This window comes from Schistocerca gregaria, chromosome 5 (assembly GCF_023897955.1).
Source record: "Schistocerca gregaria isolate iqSchGreg1 chromosome 5, iqSchGreg1.2, whole genome shotgun sequence".
Classification (NCBI taxonomy): Eukaryota; Metazoa; Arthropoda; class Insecta; order Orthoptera; family Acrididae; genus Schistocerca; species Schistocerca gregaria.
The window spans coordinates 601620653-601640552 of NC_064924.1; the positions used below are offsets into that span (position 1 = coordinate 601620653).

The following is a 19900-nucleotide window of genomic DNA, read 5'->3' on the forward strand; positions in this document are numbered from 1 at the left end:
TCCGAACGTTGTTGCAGAGGCAACGGAAAAAGCATGCGAAGTTCAGAAGAACGCGAAATCCCGAAGATGGGCTAAAATTTACAGACGCGCGAAATTTGGCACGTACTTCGATGCGAGATGCCTTTAATAGGTTCCACAACGAAACATTGTCTCGAAATTTGGTAGAAAATCCGAAGAAATTCTGGTCGTATGTAAAGTACACAAGCGGCAAGACACAGTCAATACCTTCGCTGTGCAGTGCCGATGGTACTGTTATCGACAACTGTGCTGCTAAAGCGGAGTTATTGAACACAGTTTTCCGAAATTCCTTCACCAGGGAAGACGAATGGAATATTCCAGAATTTGAAACACGAACATCTGCTAGCATGAGTTTCTTAGAAGTAGATACCTTAGGGGTTGCGAAGCAACTCAAATCGCTTGATACGGGCAAGTCTTCAGGTCCAGATTGTATACCGATTAGGTTCCTTTCAGATTACGCTGATACTATAGCTCCCTACTTAGCACTCATATACAACCGCTCGCTCACCGATAGATCTCTACCTACAGATTGGAAAATTGCGCAGGTCGCACCAGTGTTCAAGAAGGGTAGTAGGAGTAATCCATTTAACTACAGACCTATATCATTGACGTCGGTTTGCAGTAGGGTTTTGGAGCATATACTGTATTCAAACATTATGAATCACCTCGAAGGGAACGATCTATTGACACGTAATCAGCATGGCTTCAGAAAACATCGCTCTTGTGCAACGCAGCTAGCTCTTTATTCGCACGAAGTAATGGCTGCTATCGACAGGGAATCTCAATTTGATTCCGTATTTTTAGATTTCCGGAAAGCTTTTGACACCGTTCCTCACAAGCGACTTCTAATCAAGCTGCGGAGCTATGGGGTATCGTCTCAGTTGTGCGACTGGATTCGTGATTTCCTGTCAGGAAGGTCGCAATTTGTAGTAATAGACGGCAAAGCATCGAGTAAAACTGAAGTGATATCAGGTGTTCCCCAGGGAAGCGTCCTGGGACCTCTGCTGTTCCTGATCTATATAAATGACCTGGGTGACAATCTGAGCAGTTCTCTTAGATTGTTCACAGATGATGCTGTAATTTATCATCTAGTAAGGTCATCCGAAGACCAGTATCAGTTGCAAAGCGATTTAGAAAAGATTGCTGTATGGTGTGTCAGGTGGCAGTTGACGCTAAATAACGAAAAGTGTGAGATGATCCACATGAGTTCCAAAAGAAATCCGTTGGAATTCCATTACTCGATAAATAGTACAATTCTCAAGGCTGTCAATTCAACTAAGTACCTGGGTGTTAAAATTACGAACAACTTCAGTTGGAAGGACCACATAGATAATATTGTCGGGAAGGCGAGCCAAAGGTTGCGTTCCATTGGCAGGACACTTAGAAGATGCAACAAGTCCACTAAAGAGACAGCTTACACTACACTTGTTCATCCTCTGTTAGAATATTGTTGCGCGGTGTGGGATCCTTACCAGGTGGGATTGACGGAGGACATCGAAAGGGTGCAAAAAAGGGCAGCTCATTTTGTATTATCACGTTATAGGGGAGAGAGTGTGGCAGATATGATACACAAGTTGGGATGGAAGTCATTACAGCATAGACGTTTTTCGTCGCGGCGAGACCTTTTTACGAAATTTCAGTCAGAATTGCCTCTCTCGTGCCTTTACTTTTCCTAAAGCCAAACTGATCGTCACCTAGCGCATTCTCAATTTTCTTTTCCATTCTTCTGTATATTATTCTTGTAAGCAGCTTCGATGCATGAGCTGTTAAGCTAATTGTGCGATAATTCTCGCACTTGTCAGCTCTTTCAATAACAACTGTATTGGTTATGGCTTATTGATACCACGGTCTCCCAAGTTCCCTTATAAGAAGCCACAGGACTTTTTGTGTGAGGATATTAAAAATCTTTGTTGTATTACAGCCCTGTTGATAGTATCCAAGAACTCTAGGAATGCACTGTGGATAGTTGTCAATGGATTCAGAACACACATGGAATTTTTGAACATGTACAGGCATTGATGAGGAGACATGTTGAAGCTTGCCTTCACATGAGTTGTGGCCATGTAGAACACTTGTGGTAATCAGTTTGTCCTCAAGTGCATATCTGCAGTTTGAATTCTCAGGTACTCTGTTATAAAATGTTAGTGCACTCAGTAGTAATACATCATATCAGGGAAACTATTGGTTCATGGACGTATGATTATTAGGGTTATTTGCTTGTTTCATAGTGTCATCCACTTGCCCCTGTTTGATAGATATACAGTAGTTGTGTAACATTGAATGAATCGTTTTAAAACTTCACATATTTTTGTGTTTTTAATATTTATTCAATCTTAAATATAGTTTTGATATATAGTTGAGATTTACTGTTATATGATCTTATGATAAGCACACATCTTATTTCTCTAATACATTTTTTTCCTATTTGTAGGCAATGGTCAGAAACACAGTTTATATCAACAACATTATTGTTGCGAGTTCTCAAGGTCTCTCCTTTTTGCTTACAACTTACATTATTAAATATATTGGCAAGAAAACAACTATGGGTGAGTGCCACATGAAGTTATTTTGTAGATGCAAAGTAATTTACTCCCCCTATGTAAACATGATTAAATTATATCTTGAACTATCCATGCTGTTTATGAAAACAGAGATCTGAAATAGCTTCTGTGTTGTACAAAAACTGCTGGAGCTCTTATAAATTCTTTATAAAATGCATGACTGATTTTTTAAATTTAAATTACATAATCAGATCCAAATCTGAATAATCATAGCGGTAAGAATTGTCCACAAAACTGAATACGTACACTGTAATGGTCAAGTAACTTTTACAGCCTGATCCCAAATCTTTCTATAAAAATAGGGAAATTTTGTAAAAAACAACAGTCATGGATTAAAATGCAGCAATGAAACTGTAACCTGTGTACAAGTGGTATGAGATAAGAGATTATAAAAAGCATTTGACAAGGGGGGAGGGGGGGGCAAGGAGTGAGAAGATGAAGTGTAGAGTTAGCAGTACCTCAGCTGAAGCCTCGCTGCGATGGATCGCTGCAACTGAAATACACAAACTGACAGGATTTCAAAACATACATCCTGACAGCTGTGAATTCATGTATGACAGCTGCAGTGTTCCAACCTGGTGAGACTTCAGCTGAGACACTGCTAACTCTGTAAGTTGTCTTTCTCTCCCTGCCCCCCCCGCCTCCTGCACCCCTCTTTCTGGTGCTTTTTCTCTAGTCTATCGTCATATTTGTTCATAGATTCCACTTTCATTGCCCCGTTTTAATCCACGAACACAACGTTTTTGGAAATTTCCCAAATTTTAAAGACAAGATAGGGATCAGACTGTAAATATGGCTTAACCACTACAATGCAAGTATTCATTCTTCCAGACACATTTTATTGCTGTGGTAAGGTCTTTGTGTAATACTGCTTGAAATCTCTTTCTTATTTCTATTCAGATGCACACTTGATGACATAATTTAAATTATGAAACTGATCATTCCTTTTCTAATGGATTTACAACAGCTGCAGCAGTTATTACTCAATAAGCCAAAGTTTGGCTGTGGATGACCATCCAGTAAACTCTGTCAGCTTTTGTGTATTTTAAACAGTCTGCATTCTGATAATATAAGCTATGAATAACAGAACACTTTATTCCCCCCCCCCCCCCCCTCCCAAAAAAGTCTACAATTACTCTTTCAAACTGAAACATTTAATAATTTTTGCTTTGCAGTGATAGGATATGTTGGAGCAGCCATATGTTCAATGGCAGCTTATTGGACATACAGCACATCAACTGCCTTGGCCTGTTTTGCTCTTATTGTGTCATTAACTGGGGTGAGCAACATTGCATGCTTAGCTGCCATTGTGGACATGTTCCCTACAGGTGTCAGGTAGTGTACCAACATTTTCTCTCATAGAATATAAGTTCAATTAACATTTCTTACAGCATATAGCTGCAGAAATTTAATCATTTAATAAGAAGGTTCTAAGGTGACATTTTGTAATTTTATCATAGCTAGACATCTTCGTCATTAGAGAGTGTCACAAAGAAGACCCAATTTCAGTCTGGAGATTGCTTGAAATGGGGGTGAGGCAGGACAGCATGGATGATGAGGTAGAAAGGCAAAAGGTCTCTGGAGTAAGCCAAGTCAGGTGCCAGCATGGGGTCACAGTGACTTGCATGAGGCAGGAGGTGGAGGCAAATAAAACATGAAATGCAGTATGTATAGGTGGCCACCCATCCACATTTTGGAAAGTGGATTGGTGCAACCAGCACCCTCCAGCAAAGAAAAAATAGTTCTTTCAGTAAACAATTAAGGTCAAGTAGCCAGCAGTGGCAAAAATTAGATAAAAGCATAATTCCATAAATCAAGTACTAGAGAGTCAATAAGGGTGAGTAAATCTGAGTGGGTTCAGTTTTATGGAAAAGAAGGTGACTGACATCACAGCTGTACAGAGAGAGGGAGGAATGGCAGGAATGCCACTATTAAATGACCTGGAGTTCTGGCAGCGAACAGGCTGTATGGGTGGCAGCCTCACTCCCCATCATCTCATAAATAAACTTTGTCTTCTCCCTTTTCCTCAGACAGAGCCAGAGTGTGGGCATAAACTTGCACATAGGTTTTGCTCTTTTATATTTGTCAATTATACTTTGATTTGTACTGTGACAATGACAGACGCATAGGTGAATCTAGATCACTTAACAAAGCTTATTCCGCACAACAACACAGATGCCAGTGGACATGATATGTCAGCCTCCGTGCTTGCTCCTGCTGCTGGACTTCTCATTTGTGGTCAAGCAACCATCAAAGATAATCTGTTGGTTACATCTCATTTGTGGTCAAGCAACCATCAAAGATAATCTGTTGGTTACAATCACTACTAATTTGAATAGTACGATGTTGATTAGGTGGCCCTGTATAATTCCTTCGGAAAAGATATTGGTATTGTGTTGGGAAGACCCAAGTGGCAGAAAGAGTGTTATACTCATGAGAGTGCAATTGGAATTAGCCTAATTGTAACAACACTACCTACATATTTGAACTGGATAGAACATTGCACCAGTGGCGTAAGCATCACACAGAGAGGCATAACCACACGGCTGCCATCATAGTGGCTTCTCAGTTGCACAGTATGGAAATGGTGTTGTTTGTAACAATATGAAGAACGATTTAGAGGGGCCGGCACTCCTCATGAATATATGTAAATTTCACCAGGACCTTGTTACTTTCTCTAGTAGTGGCAAACCTACATTTCTCAGCATTAGCCTTATGGTTTGGTAGAGATACAGAATTCACAAGGTGGCAAACAACACACAAGTGGTTGCTCTGCAATTAAAGTCCAGTAGATTACAGGTCAAGAAAGTTCAGAGGCTGACTACACTGCTAAACTGCAGGTAAGTCATAGATAGGATCTCCCATGCACCCCTGTAATGCTATCACTTACCGTACCAGACAGCCAAGCTGATAAGGTGTTTTATTACATAGGGATTCCCATTCATCACTTCTCCTGTTGGGACACCAATGTTAGTTATCATCTCATTTTTAGCCAACCTGGAGGAGCGGCATGCTCCCCTTCAGAGAACAGGCAATGATGGAATGTTCCATGCTTGTCTTTATTTTCAAATAACCAGTTTTGGACCAGCTCCCCATCTTCAGATCTGTTAAACAAAAATTAATTAGTAATTGATTCAAGACTTATGTTTACAAAGCTTGAATATTTGAAAGAAATTAATTATACTGCAAAAAATACATTTATTACAGTGACAGAGTAACTTGTCAATACTGCTGCAAGTTCACTGTCGTAATTAAACAGGTACTAGACTACTGAGATTTATATTAGAATTTTTGAGGAACCTAATTGGTGCAATGCTTGTAATCCTGGAAAGTACCCTCTATCTATAGATAATGGATTACCACACAAAAAGATCCTATGTATGACATTTAAACAACAATAAACAATATAACATGAAATAATTTAAAACTTTAAAAAGAACTTTTTAAAAAATTAAAGAAATATTCTCTATTTTTTTAATTGTGTCTTCCTCTTATGTTTAATGATTGATGAGCGAGCTTCCCAATGCAATGCTGGACAGAGTGCCAAGCTAAACTTACCTCTGCTACATCCAATTTGCTGCCACCAGAGTGCTGAAAGCTGCCATAGCTGGTGCCTGGCAGAGTATCAAATCCCATCTATAAGTAAGGCTAATAATAATTCCCATGCATAAAATCACACTTTGCTCATTAAGCATTTTTTCTGGGGTTTTTTATTTGATGCGCATAATTTCCATTGTCTGCAGTGCATTTAGATAAAAAACTTTTCAGAGCTCTGTGTAGCTCCACTATTTGTTTACTTATTGTACTAATCTTTTAACAATATTGTGAAAAGGAAAATTGCTACTCAACATTTAGCATAGATGCTGAGTCGCAGATAGGCACAACAAAAAGACAGTCACAAATAATAGCTTTCAGCCACTAAGTCCTTCATCAGAATTAGACAGCAAACACACACACATACACACTCATGCTAACGCAACTCGCACACACGACTGCAGTCTCAGGAAACTGAGGCCTCACTGCAAGCTGCAGCACCAGTGCATGATGGGTGTGGTGACTGGGTGGGGGTTAGGAGGAGGCTGGGGTATGGAGGGGGAGGGATAGTAGAGTAGGAGAGGCAGAAACTGACATGCTGTTAGGGAGTGTGGAGGAATGGGTTTGAAAGAGGGTAGGGCAGTTTTGTGCAGTTGGGAAGTGGGGTGGGGATAGTGGAAAAGGGAAGAAGTAAAAAGATTGGATGTGATAGAAGAATGAGGGCTGTGTAGTGCTGGGGAACAGAGAAGGGGGTGGACAGAAGAGGACAATGACAAACGTAGGTTGAGGCAAGGAGGGTTACGGAAACATAGGATATATTGCAGGAAAAGTTCACATCTGCGTAATTCAGAAAAGCTGGTGTTGGTGGGAGGGATCCATATGGCACAGGCTGTTAAGCAGTCATTGAAATGAAGGATGTCATGTTTGGCAGCTTGCTCAGCAACAGGATGGTCCACTTGTTTCTTGGCCACAGTTTGTTGGTGGCCATTCGTGCAGACAGACAGCTTGTTCGTTATCATGCTCACATAGAATGCAGCTCAGTAGTTGCAGCTTAGGTTGTAAATCACATGACTGGTTTCACAGGTAACCCTGCCCTTGATGGGATAGGTGATGTTTGTGACCAGACTGGAGTAAGTGGTGGTCGGAGGATGTATAGCACAGTTCTTGCATCTAGGTCTATTACAGGGGTATGAGCGATGAGGTAAGGGGTTGGGAGCAGGGGTTGTGTAGGGATGGACGATTATATTGTGTAGGTCTGGTGCACGGTGGAATACCACTGTGGGAGGGTGGGACAGATAGTGGGCACAACATTTCTCATTTCAGGGCAACATGAGACTTAGTTAAAACCCTGGCGGAGAATGTAATTCAGTTGCTCCAGTCCTGGATAGTACTGAGTTACAAGGTGAATGCTCCTCTGTGGCCAGCTGGTGGGACTTAGGGAGGTGGTGGGAGACTGGAAAGATAAAGCACAGGAGATTTGTTTCTGTGCAAGTTTGGGAGGATAATTACGGTTTGTGAGGGCTTCCGTGAGATCCTCAGTATATTTCAAGAGGGACCACTCATCACTGCAGATGGGAGGACCGTGGGTGGCTAGGCTGTACGGAAGGCACTTCTTGGTATGGAATGGGTGGCAGCTGTCAAAGTGGACGTATTGTTGGTGATTAGTAGGTTTGAGATGGATGCAGGTACTGATGTATCCATCTTTGAAGTGGAGGTCAGCATCTAGGGAAGTGGCTTCTTTGGTTGAGTAGGACCAACTGAAGAAAATGGAGGAGAAGTCGTTGAGGTTCTGGAGGAATGTGGTTAGGGTGTCCTGACCCTCAATCCAAATTGCAAAGATGTCATGAATGAATCTGGGTGCTTAGGAAGAATTCCTCTAGGTGGCCCATGACTAGGTTGGCATAGGGTGGTGCCATGCAGGTGCCCATAGCCATACCACTGATTTATTTGTAATTGTAGGTAATGCCTTGATAGGAGAAGTAATTGTGGGTGAGGATATAGTGGGTCATGGTGACTAGGAAAGAGGGTTGTTCAATAGTGGTAAGGCCATGGGAGTTAGGGATGTTAGTGTAAAGGGAGGTGGCATCAAAAGTGCAAGCAGGGCACCGTGTGGTTAAGGGACAGGAATTATGGAGAGTCGGTGGAGGGAACGGTTGGTATCTTTTATATAGGAGGGTAGGTTCCGAGTAATAGGTTGAAGATGTTGGTCTGCAGGAGCAGAGATTCTCTCAGTGGGGGTACAGTAACAAGATACAATGGGGCATCCTGGGTGGTTGGGTTTACGCATTTTAGGAAGCATGTAGAAGATGAGAGTGTGGGCAGTGGTAGGGGTGAGTAGAGAGATGGACTCAGGAGAGAGGTTCTGGGCAGGGCCCAAGGATTTTACGGGTGACTGGAGATCCTGCTGGATTTCTGGAATGGGGTCACTGTGGCAAGGTTTGTAGGTGGATGTACCTGACAGCTGACTGAGTCCTTCTGCCAGATAGTCCTTACGGTTCAAAACAACAGTGTTTTAGCCTTTATCCACAGGTAGGATTATAAAATCAGAACCAGTTTTAAGATGGTGGACTGCAGTTCTTTCTATGCATATACAGTAAATTTGCATGTTGATGGATTTGCGGAATGGTGGTGAGGCAAGGTTTGAGGTTAGGAAATTCTGGAAAGTTAACAGGAGATTATTTGGGGGGAGTGGGGATGGATCACAGTTGGATGGAGGAGTGAACTGAATTAGGCAGGGTTCAACATTGGTCTTTGGTTGAGTCTGATTGGTAGAGTTGGTGGCAAAAAAGTGTTCCCACTGCAGGGAGTGGGAGAAGGAAAGGAGGTCTTTAAAAAGTCCTGCATAATGGAATTTGGGAGTGGGGCACAAAGGAAGGCCTTTGGAAAGGACTAATATTTCTGTGGGGTTAAGGCTTCTGGAAGAAAGGTTCATGACTGTGTTTTGGGTCTGTTTAGTTTCTGGATTCTGTGTGGTGGTGGGAGGTAGTTTTGGATTGTGGGGGAAATGTAGGTCTGCAAGACAGGGTTTGTCAGCTATGAGGGAACATGGAGGAGGTTTGGAGGTTGTTGTAGAGGGGATGGACAGTGGTACTCCAAGGCGGAAGTAGAAACTGAGCAGGGTGGAGAGCTTCTTGAGGTGGCACTGTACATGCTTCTCTAGTTCCTGAAGGGCAAGAGTTTTGATGGCAGGAGAATTTTGCAGATGGAGGACGGTACTGCTTTAGGTTTGGGCTTGATTGATATGGTTTTGCAGAACTATGTTGGTGACCAAAAATGACTGCACTGAGGATTTTTAATTGCTGTTGTTGCGGTCTTCAGTCCAGAGACTGCAGCTCTCCCTGCTACTCTATCCTGTGCAAGCTTCTTCATTTCCCAGTACCTACTGCAAACTACATCTTTCTGAATCTGCTTATTGTATTCATCTCTTGGTCTCCCTCTACGATTTTTACCCTCCACACTGCCCTCCAATACTAAATTGGTGATTCCTTGATGCCTCAGAACATGTCCTACTAACTGATCCCATCTTCTAGTCAAGTTGTGCCACAAATTTCTATTATCCTCAATTCTATTCAGCACCTCCTCATTAGTTATGTGATCTACCCATCTAATCCTCAGCATTCTTCTGTAGCACATCTCGAAAGCTTCTATTCTCTTTTTGTCTAAACTATTTATCGTCCATGTTTCACTTCCATACATAGCTACACTCCATATAAATACTTTCAGAAATGACTTCCTGACACTTAAATCTATACTCTACGTTATCAAATTTCTCTTCTTTAGAAACACTTTCCTTGCCATTGCCAGTCTACATTTTATATCCTCTCTCCTTCAATCATCATCAGTTATTTTGCTCGCCAAATAGCAAAACTCATTTGCTACTTTAAGTTTCTCATTTCGTAATCTAATTTCCTCAGAATCACCCGGCTTAATTTGACTACATTCCTTATTCTCGTTTTGCTTTTGTTGATGTTCATCTTATATCTTCTTTTAAGGACACTGTCCATTCCGTTCAGCTGCTCTTCCAGCTCCTTTGTTGTCTACAAAAGAATTACAATGTCATCGGTGAACCTCAAAGCTTTTATTTCTTCTCAATGGATTTTAATTCCTACTCTGAATTTTTCTTTTGTTTCCTTTACTGCTTGCTAATTGCTATATGCTGAAATTCATGTAAAATTTAAGCAGTGTTTAACTTATACTATTCCATACGACCAACTACTGGCTAGAATGTACAATTACAGTTAGATTTTTTTTTTTGCCAGTTATTATAAAAATATCAGACTGTTGCCACAATATTCTCATCTTAAAATAATAATAATCCTGGATTTCTATGTTAAATTATAATCTCTGGGTTGTTGTGAGTGGATGTAGGCCGGAAAAATCTCAAAAAGAATTCTTCCGTTAAAAACAATATCCTAAATATTTCACTGTACATTATAATAAAGTCATATGCTGAGGCTATTTGACATGTATTCCTGCCAATTAGTTTATGTAAAAACTGTGAAATACAGCAGTAATCGTCATGGTGAACTGAATGCAATGATTTCCAAAATCAACACAAATAATTCGAAGATTAAAATAAAGAACAGATTAATTTAATTTAAAAAAAGTACTCCAAATACAATTTGCATGGTTTGCAAAGAAGATAAAATAAAAAGAAAGGTGATGATCGAAATAGATCACTGCATGCTCAGGAAAATTTGTCATTTGTGGGGTGTAATGGCCAATATTTAAGGAGGCATAAAAGTTAAGACAGTACTATTTTTAATGCATAGGTAATTCTAATCAACATCTTCCTCACCTACATCAGCTCAGTGTTTCAAGGAATACTGTTCAACAAAGATACCTACATTTCAATTTTTTGTCTAAGATGATGACAATATGGCAAAATCTAAGTCTTATAAAAAATAATCTTGACTTGTTCACTGATTAGGGACTGAATTTTTGTTGTTTCATGTTCTTGATGTTGCATATATCTATATCCATTGGAAAAGACTTAGTTTGTTTTCGGAAAGTTTATGTTTTTGGCTGTTAGCATGGCTATTCAGAGCACTTTTCCCCATTGTCGAAATACTTATCATTATGTTGCACCAAGAGCATAATGCATTCATTAGTAATTTCGTGTCACGCATAATCCATGGATAAATTAAATTGTGTGTACTGTGGTATGGAGTTATACTTAGTTTAGGCATAACTGAAAAACACTGTGTTCTGAAAATTTATGAACTGGTTCAACTGGACAGGCAATTCACACAATACATCTCCATTACTGACAGTTTCCATTGTGCCCTTCCATCTTAGAAAGATGTAGATGGAACTAGTCTCGGAAGAGTTGTAACAATGGGTTCATTTTAAGCAGATGTAGAAATCCCTGTTTGATCTTTTCACTGCTTGAATGTTTCTCATCCCATTTTTGGTTAGATTTCCACGAGTAGTGGTGGATAAATATCTGATATGTTTACCTTAGTTTTAACACTAAAGGGTAAACATGAAATAGCCGAATGAGGGAACTGCAATAGCTTTGAAATGATTGAAAAACCTAAGTCATGTGAAGGGTAACCCCACTCTAGTTCACATTAATGCACATGTGCGAACCTAGCAGCTTGGCAATGCCAGAAAAAATTTTCCTGGTAGATTCTGGCTGGCTAGCTCTCACTGCTTATACACCAAACAGCAACATTCCTATTAGCCAGAAGCAGGAGAAGGCACTGTGCATACATGATTTCAGCTTTGTCCATGTGCGACATGCTGTCTGACAGCATATCCTGTTTAAAAATTTGCTGTTGAAGGAATAATTCAGAACTGATGGAAACCTGCCTTCCCAATGAATTTGTATATCTCCAAGGATATGCTCACATCTTTTTTAACTGACAATCAGCATGTTAAAAAATCACTACCAAGACAACACGAAACTGTGTTCAGAATTAACACTGCCAATGTACAGTATCCACAAGAATTATCATTAATTATTACTAACAAAACATTAATAACAACTTGTACAAAGTTTTAAGTTCAAATTATCAAAATGTTCACAAGTGTGTGTTTCCTGGAAGAGATTTTCCAACACAGAATCAAGCAATAGAAAACTTGTTTGATAAACAGATATCATCTGGGGCAGTATCCAATATAGGTATGAATAGGTCATTTATTGAAATGTGAGAATTTAGTGTGGATAAATAAAAGCTTTCATTCAAACTGCGATTTCATACAGAATGGTGCTCTGATAGCAATATAACATTGTGTCTCTCAAACAGAGAGCCAGGTCAGGAAAGAAATTATGTTGAGTCGTATGGATGAAGATATTGAGATAAAGACGGAAATACTCAGATAATGTTGAAAAGCATAGTCTATTATTTGAATGCTTCTTAAAATGACCATAAACTGATTTTTTAAAAAATTTGCATACAAAAATGAGGTGATGAATATTATTAAAAAATCCAGGTTTCTTCCAGAAATTTAAGGTATTTTCCAGGATTTTTCAAAATCAAGGTTTTTCCCAGTTTTCAAGGTCTCAAGGTATGGTGGCCATCTTGTGCCTGACATCTATAGCGTCATTGTCTCACGCTTCTCCCAGTGTTGTCATCTTGATGGTTGACATGTCTGCATTTTACATTGCGTATATATATATCTCTCTCTCTCCCTCCCTCCAACTCCAGCATGACACCCTCTTTGTTCTCCATGCTCCTCCATGTACACTCGATAGTTGAGCTACCATCCAAGTCAGTTTTCTCTGCTCCTTTCAGCTTTGGCATGATGCTGATGAAACAACATCGTGGCCTCCATCAACAACAATGATCACCTTTCCATCACTGTCCAGCTCATTGTGCAACCTCACCCAACAGTGTTGGACCTGATTACTCCTCTTTCTTGAGCGGGCAAACCTGTATGTCTTGCACAGTGGCTATAGACCTATATGGTGTCTGGGAACTGAAATATTACACTGCCTCAGTGCTCAAGAAATGGTCCAGTCATGTCTCCCTCATGGGCCTAGAATGAAATGGCTGCTTGCACAATCTTGCACACCTCCTCTCGTCCACTGTTGACCGGCTACCTCTCTACCCTACAGACAGCTGTGCAGCCCTTCATTTCCTTCCTTGTGCTCCACACTCCTGGGGGGGGGGGGGGGGGGGGGGGGAGGAGATGACTCTTTGGTGACTATCAGTAGTAGATTGACTATCGAGAGTCTGCCCAAAATGCTGTGAAGCTCTGTGTAATCTCATCTTTGAATCAGTCTGTTTTCTCTCACCATTGTGATTGTCAGTCAATTATGACTTCATATTAGTGCATCATAATAAACATGTTTCATTTCATAAGCTGGTCATGTGTCCTTATATTCAGGATATATAGTAGCACATTCCCAGAAAACTATGCAAAATATTGTCATTGAAGCTACTATCCTCACAGATGCAGCAGCTGATGAGGTCTCTCTCATACCTCAAGTACCTATGATATCAACCAGTTTCTCATTAATTTTAAGCTAACAATAAACAAGGCTCAGTCAGGGAGATGATGCAAGAGTAGATGGCCAGAGTTGTGGCAGGGTGAGGGGGGGGGGGGGGGGGCAGAGAGGAGGAAATGGACATCTACATCTATATCTAAATCTACATGATTACTCTACAATTCACATTTAAGTGTTTTGCAGAGGGTTCATCGAACCACAATCATACTATCTCTCTGCCATTCCACTCCCGAACAGCGTGTGGGAAAAACGAACACCTAAACCTTTCTGTTCAAGCTCTGATTTCTCTAATTGTATTTTGATGATCATTTCTACCTATGTAGGTTTCACTCAACAAAATATTTTCGCATTCGGAAGAGAAAGTTGGTGACTGAAATTTCGTAAATAGATCTTGCCGCGACAAAAAACGTCTTTGCTTTAATGACTTCCATCCCAACTCGCATATCATATCTGCCACACTCTCTCCCCTATAACGTGATAATACAAAATGAGCTGCCCTTTTTTGCACCCTTGCGATGTCCTCCGTCAATCCCACCTGGTAAGGATCCCACACCATGCAGCAATATTCTAACAGAGGACGAACAAGTGTAGTGTAAGCTGTCTCTTTAGTGGATTTGTTGCATCTTCTAAGTGTCCTGCCAATGAAACGCAACCTTTGGCTCGCCTTCCCCACAATATTATCTATGTGGTCTTTCCAAATGAAGTTGTTCGTAATTTTAACACCCAGGTACTTAGTTGAATTGACAGCCTTGAGAATTGTACTATTTATCAAGTAACCAAAATCCAACAGATTTCTTTTGGAACTCATGTGGATCACCTCACACTTTTCGTTATTTAGCGTCAACTGTCACCTGCCACACCATACAGCAATCTTTTCCAAATCACTTTGCAACTGATACTGGTCTTCGGATGACCTTACTAGACGGTAAATTACAGCATCATCTGTGAACAACCTAAGAGAAGTGCTCAGATTGTCACCCAGGTCATTTATATAGATCAGGAACAGCCGAGGTCCCAGGATGCTTCTCTGGGGAACACCTGATATCACTTCAGTTTTACTCGATGATTTGCCGTCTATTACTACGAACTGCAACCTTCCTAACAGGAAATCACAAATCCAGTCGCACAACTGAGTAGACCTGCAGCTTGATTAGAAGTCGCTTGTGAAGAGGAATGGTGTCAAAAGCTTTCCGGAAATCTAGAAATACGGAATCAACTTGAGATCCCCTGTCGATAGCAGCCATTACTTTGTGTGAATAAAAAGCTAGCTGCATTGCACAAGAACGATATTTTCTGAAGCCATGCTGATTATGTATCAATAGATCATTCCCTTCGAGGTGATTAATAATGTTTGAGTACAGTATATGCTCCAAAACCCTACTGCAAACCGAAGTCAATGATATAGGTCTGTAGTCTGATTGATTACTCCTACTACCCTTCGTAAACACTGGTGCTACCTGTGCAATTTTCCAATCTGTAGGTACAGATCTATTGGTGAGCGAGAGGTTGTATATGATTGCTAAGTAGGCAGCTATTGTATCAGCATAATCTGAAAGGAACCTAATCGGTATACAATCTGGACCTGAAGACGGGCCTGTATTAAGCGATTTGAGTTGCTTCGCAACCCCTAAGGTATCTACTTCTAAGAAACTCGTTCTAGCAGCAGTTCATGTTTCAAATTCTAGAATATTCCATTCGTCTCCCCTGGTGAAGGAATTTCAGAAAACTGCGCAGCGAAGGTATTGACTGCGTCTTGCCGCTTGTGTACTTTACATACGACCAGAATTTCTACCAAATTTCGAGACAATGTTTTATTGTGGAACCTATTAAAGGCATCTTGCATTGAAGTCGGAGCCAAATTTTGCACATCTGTAAATTTTAGCCAATCTTCGGGATCTCGGGTTCATCTGAACTTCACATGATTTTTCCGTTGCCTCTGCAACAGTGTTCGGACCTGTTTTGTGTACCATGGGGGATCAGTTCCATCTCTTACCAGTTTATGAGGTATGAATCTCTCCAATTGCTGTTGCTACTATATCTTTAAATTTGAGCCTCATCTCGTCTACATTTGCATAGTCAGTTCGGAAGGAATGGAGATTGTCTCTTAGGAAAGCTTCTAGTGACACTTTATCCGCTATTTTAAATAAAATTATTTTGCGTTTGTTTCTGGTGGATTTTGAAGAAACGGTATTGAGCCTAGCTACAATGACCTTGTGATCACTAATCCCTGTATCAGTCATGATGCTCTCTGTTAGCTCTGGATCATTTGTGGCTAAGAGGTCAAGTGTGTTTTCGCAACCATTTACAACTCGCGTGGGTTCGTGGACTAACTGCTCGAAATAATTTTTGGAGAAAGCATTTAGGACAACCTTGGAAGATGTTTTCTGCCTACCACCGGTTCTGAACAAGTATGATATAGAGAGGAGGATGAGATGGGCAGAGAGAAAGGGGGGAGGGCAAGGAGAGAGAGTGGGGGGGGGGGGGGGGGAGGATGGTTTGGACACAGAGAGAGGGGTGCAGAGATGAGCAGAGAGAGGGGGGACAGAACAAGATTAGGACATATACCATATCCCCGGACATACTTAGCAATTGCGAAGGATTTCCAGGTTCACTAGCTCTAATATAAAGTTGTTGCAGTCTAGTGCCTGTTTAGTCGTGACAGTGAACTTGCAGTTCTATATCGACATGCTACTCTGCCACTGTAATAAATTAATGTTTCTCATTATAATTTCAATTTCTTAAAAAATTTCTAGCTTTGAAGACATAAGTCTTGAATCAATTGTTATTTAATTTTTGTCTAACAAATCTGAAGACAGGTAGCTGGTTCAAAACCAGATATCTGAAAATAAAGAAAAGCAACCTGCAGACTGAAACTGGACTTTTTTTGTAATTTATATTCACTACGGTTAATGAGTGATCATCTCGTGCCATCTGTAACTGACATGCATGAAAAACTTTTGCTTTCATAGATCTTGTGGATAATTAAGTTCCATAGTCACAATTAAGTTCCACAGTCACATGAAAAAGACTTGATTAAAAAGACTTGATTTTTGGGTGTCCTCAAAGATGAAAGTTATATGAGATCAAATTAGGTTACTACAAAAAGATATCAAATGATGGAGGAACGTTTCTGACATGATCAATAGCAAATGCAAGGTGCTGAGTTTGTAACAGTCCTGTCAAAATCATGCTTCCTCTTCGATATTATTTAACCTGTAAAGTACAAATTTCTGAACAGTAGTTCTCATTTTCGCAATTGAGAAAAGGATTGCTTTTCAATAATTGAGAGGAGCTTTTCACCTAAGTCTATTATATCTCTGCAACATCTTTGGTGCTGAGAACTCGGGGCCATTATTCTTGGAAAAAAAAATAGTTTTGTCACAGAAAGTCCATGGCAATATTGGAGAACGGCAGTGCCACAATACATAATAAATGTTGCTGAATAATCCTTCAGAATATGGGAGTTATTTCTACAGAATCTATTACAAGTATTTCAATTTATTACTCATATTACTGGAGGTTTTGGTAGCAGTGAAACCTCTGAACCATAATGTTTACATAAATGCACTTAATTGTGAAAACTTGATAAATACTTGTTCATAAATAATGCTACCCCTCCCCCTGCCATCTGAGTACAAACTTAGATAAGCAGTCCATTCATACATGTAAGACTGAGCGAGGTGGTGCAGTGGTTAGCATACTGGACTCGCATTCGGGAGGACAAGGGTTCAATCCCGGGTCCGGCCATCCTGATTTAGGTTTTCCATGATTTCCCTAAATCGCTCCAGGCAAATGCTGGGATGGTTCCTTTGAAAGGGCATGACCGACTTCCTTCCCTATCCTTCTCTAAACCGATGAGACCGATGACCTCACTGTTTGGTCTCTTCCCCCAAACAACTCAACCCAACCCAACCCCCATACATGTAATGCATGGATAAAATATGTTTGAATAATGATGTTATGTTAGTGGTAGAATAAGTATTTATTGCCTACTGGCAGATTTTATATTTTTCTGTTGCCATTAAATTTTCTCTTTGAGGTAGTCTCACTACCCAGTCATTCTTGATTTCTTGAAGTAATAATAAAATCATGTCTGCTTTTTCAAAACACTTATATTTTAACTTTATTAAATTTAATTGTTGCAGGTCAATGGCAATGGGTCTCAATTCAATGACGGGCCAGTTTGGAACATTTACTGGAAATCTGGCATTCCCATACTTATTAGCAATTGACTGTGTAGCTCCATTCTCACTGATAACTATTCTAACACTTGGTATGTAATATTCTATAGTTTGCATTTTAGTAGTATACATTTATTGTTTCCCTTTGCTAGAAAGGAAAAGGTGACACAAGGGACTGAAGTATAGCCACTCCAGTGGCCTCAGTCATAATCACAGAACAAGCAAAGAGATAATGCTGATCTATATATATTAATAACCTTTCCTTAGATACACATAATTGTTCAAATTTAATTGTGACCATACTTTGTCTGCTGCCCATATTTCAACTGCAAACCTTCCAGCCAAAATATTAGCAGCAGACAAAGTATGGTTATGTATGAATTCCCACAATCTTATGGATCAATTAATCCACTGTGAGAGCAAGAAAATTCAAGCCTTTCCTTTGTTTGGGCCAAAATGAACAGAATGGACAATGCTGATTTGCATATGTTAGGACCATTTCTTTGTTTGAGTGCAAGATTTTCTTACTCTACCTCAATATATACCTCTATACTCTACAAACATGAGAACATTATGGCAGAGGATAATTCCCACTATACGATGATTTAGGATTTTTCCCATTTGATTTGCTACAAGAAAGTAGGAAGAATGACTGCTTAAACGATTCTAGGCATGCTATAATAGTCTTATATCATACTGGTAACCCTTACACAAGTGACACATAGGGGATTGTAGTATATTCCTAAGTTCAATATCTCTTGTTAGTCTATTTGGTATGGGTTGTATTCACAGTGTGTTGGGATACCAAACAAATAAAACAATGGTATGTAAAGAGCACCACTGAAGCGTATGTAGCGTACGTGAAGAGAGACTCAGCTATAATGCTGTGCAGCAGCAAGAAAATGTGCTTCCATCCAGGCTCACTGTATGTTGCCACTGCACATCATTTTACATGATTCCAGAGAAGTACATTCGTTATACTCAGGTATATAAACACTTAGTTCACATTTTGTAAAAGGAAATGTAGAAGATAAAACAGAAATGTTTGTTCTTCACGTCATAAAATGAATGTAATGGGAAAGGAGGCTCTAATAAAACAAACATCTATTACAGAAAGAATTACAGCTCACTAATGAAAACATTACCAAAGATGGGCAATCTGCTCATGCAACACACCCACCAGACAGGAATTCACAATAAATAACAGTTACATGTGTAAAACAAAATAAAAATGTCATTGGACATTACAGCACCACTGTCACATGTCATCCACATAAAAACAATAATTATAAAATAACAATATGTTACAATATGACTCAAGATCCACCTCCATAAGTTATCAAGCCTGCTGACATCCTAATGCTGCCTTGGGGCACCATTATCCAACCCCTGACCCACCCACAGTGCCCCTCCTCAACAATCTCTCACAGCACCCAGACTAGCTGACCATATCCACTTGCCACATCCCTCAAAGCTCCCATTCAGTGCTCTTTTAAATCTAGCCGAAACAATCACAGAACATTGTTGTTAACCTTCCCAGCAAAATCCTCAGCAACATAGAAGTTTTAGTCATATCCAAAGGTCTCATCTTCAGCCTTACACCCAAGTATAACCATATTGGACATGTCAAAGACCTACTCTCCTTTTCCCAGTCATTGCAACAGAAACACTTCTTTGCCATTAATCCCTCCAACAAGCCCAAGCTAATCCAAACAATGAACACTGCCTCTCTCATTTCGTACCGCCATCCAACCATCACAATCTCCCTCCCACTCTTACATCTAATCACTCCATGATCACCTTCCAGGAATTCTTTACCTCCAACTTGTGCTCCACATCATTTCCCATGTCCCAAACTTTCAGTGGAAGACAGGACAGTCATGCACAGCCTCAAACCAGATTCTGACCTAATGACCCTATTTGCAGGCAAAGGTTCCATCACTGTCACCACGAATTGCAGTGACTACTTGGTGGAAGGCCTCCACCAACTGACTGACTCCTCCACTTAAAAACTCTCCCAGACTGATCACATTTCAGAAGTCCAACCTAACATCCAATCACTGCTTAAAGCCTTAGCCCCTTCTTGCCAGAACCTCTCCCCAAATTCATTTCCCACCTCACTCCCATCACACCCCACACACTCACCTTCT

At 40.3% G+C, this 19900-nt stretch overlaps 1 protein-coding gene across 1 annotated transcript in view; it reads left to right on the forward strand.

Moving 5' to 3' along the window:
- Window positions 1-19900, forward strand: part of LOC126272232 (synaptic vesicle glycoprotein 2B-like) — a 239420-nt gene that overhangs the window by 208963 nt on the left and 10557 nt on the right. The window contains exons 9-11 of the mRNA XM_049974934.1: window positions 2450-2564; window positions 3755-3914; window positions 17715-17842. Coding sequence (XP_049830891.1) covers window positions 2450-2564; window positions 3755-3914; window positions 17715-17842 — 403 coding nt within the window. The remainder of the gene's footprint in view (window positions 1-2449; window positions 2565-3754; window positions 3915-17714; window positions 17843-19900) is intronic.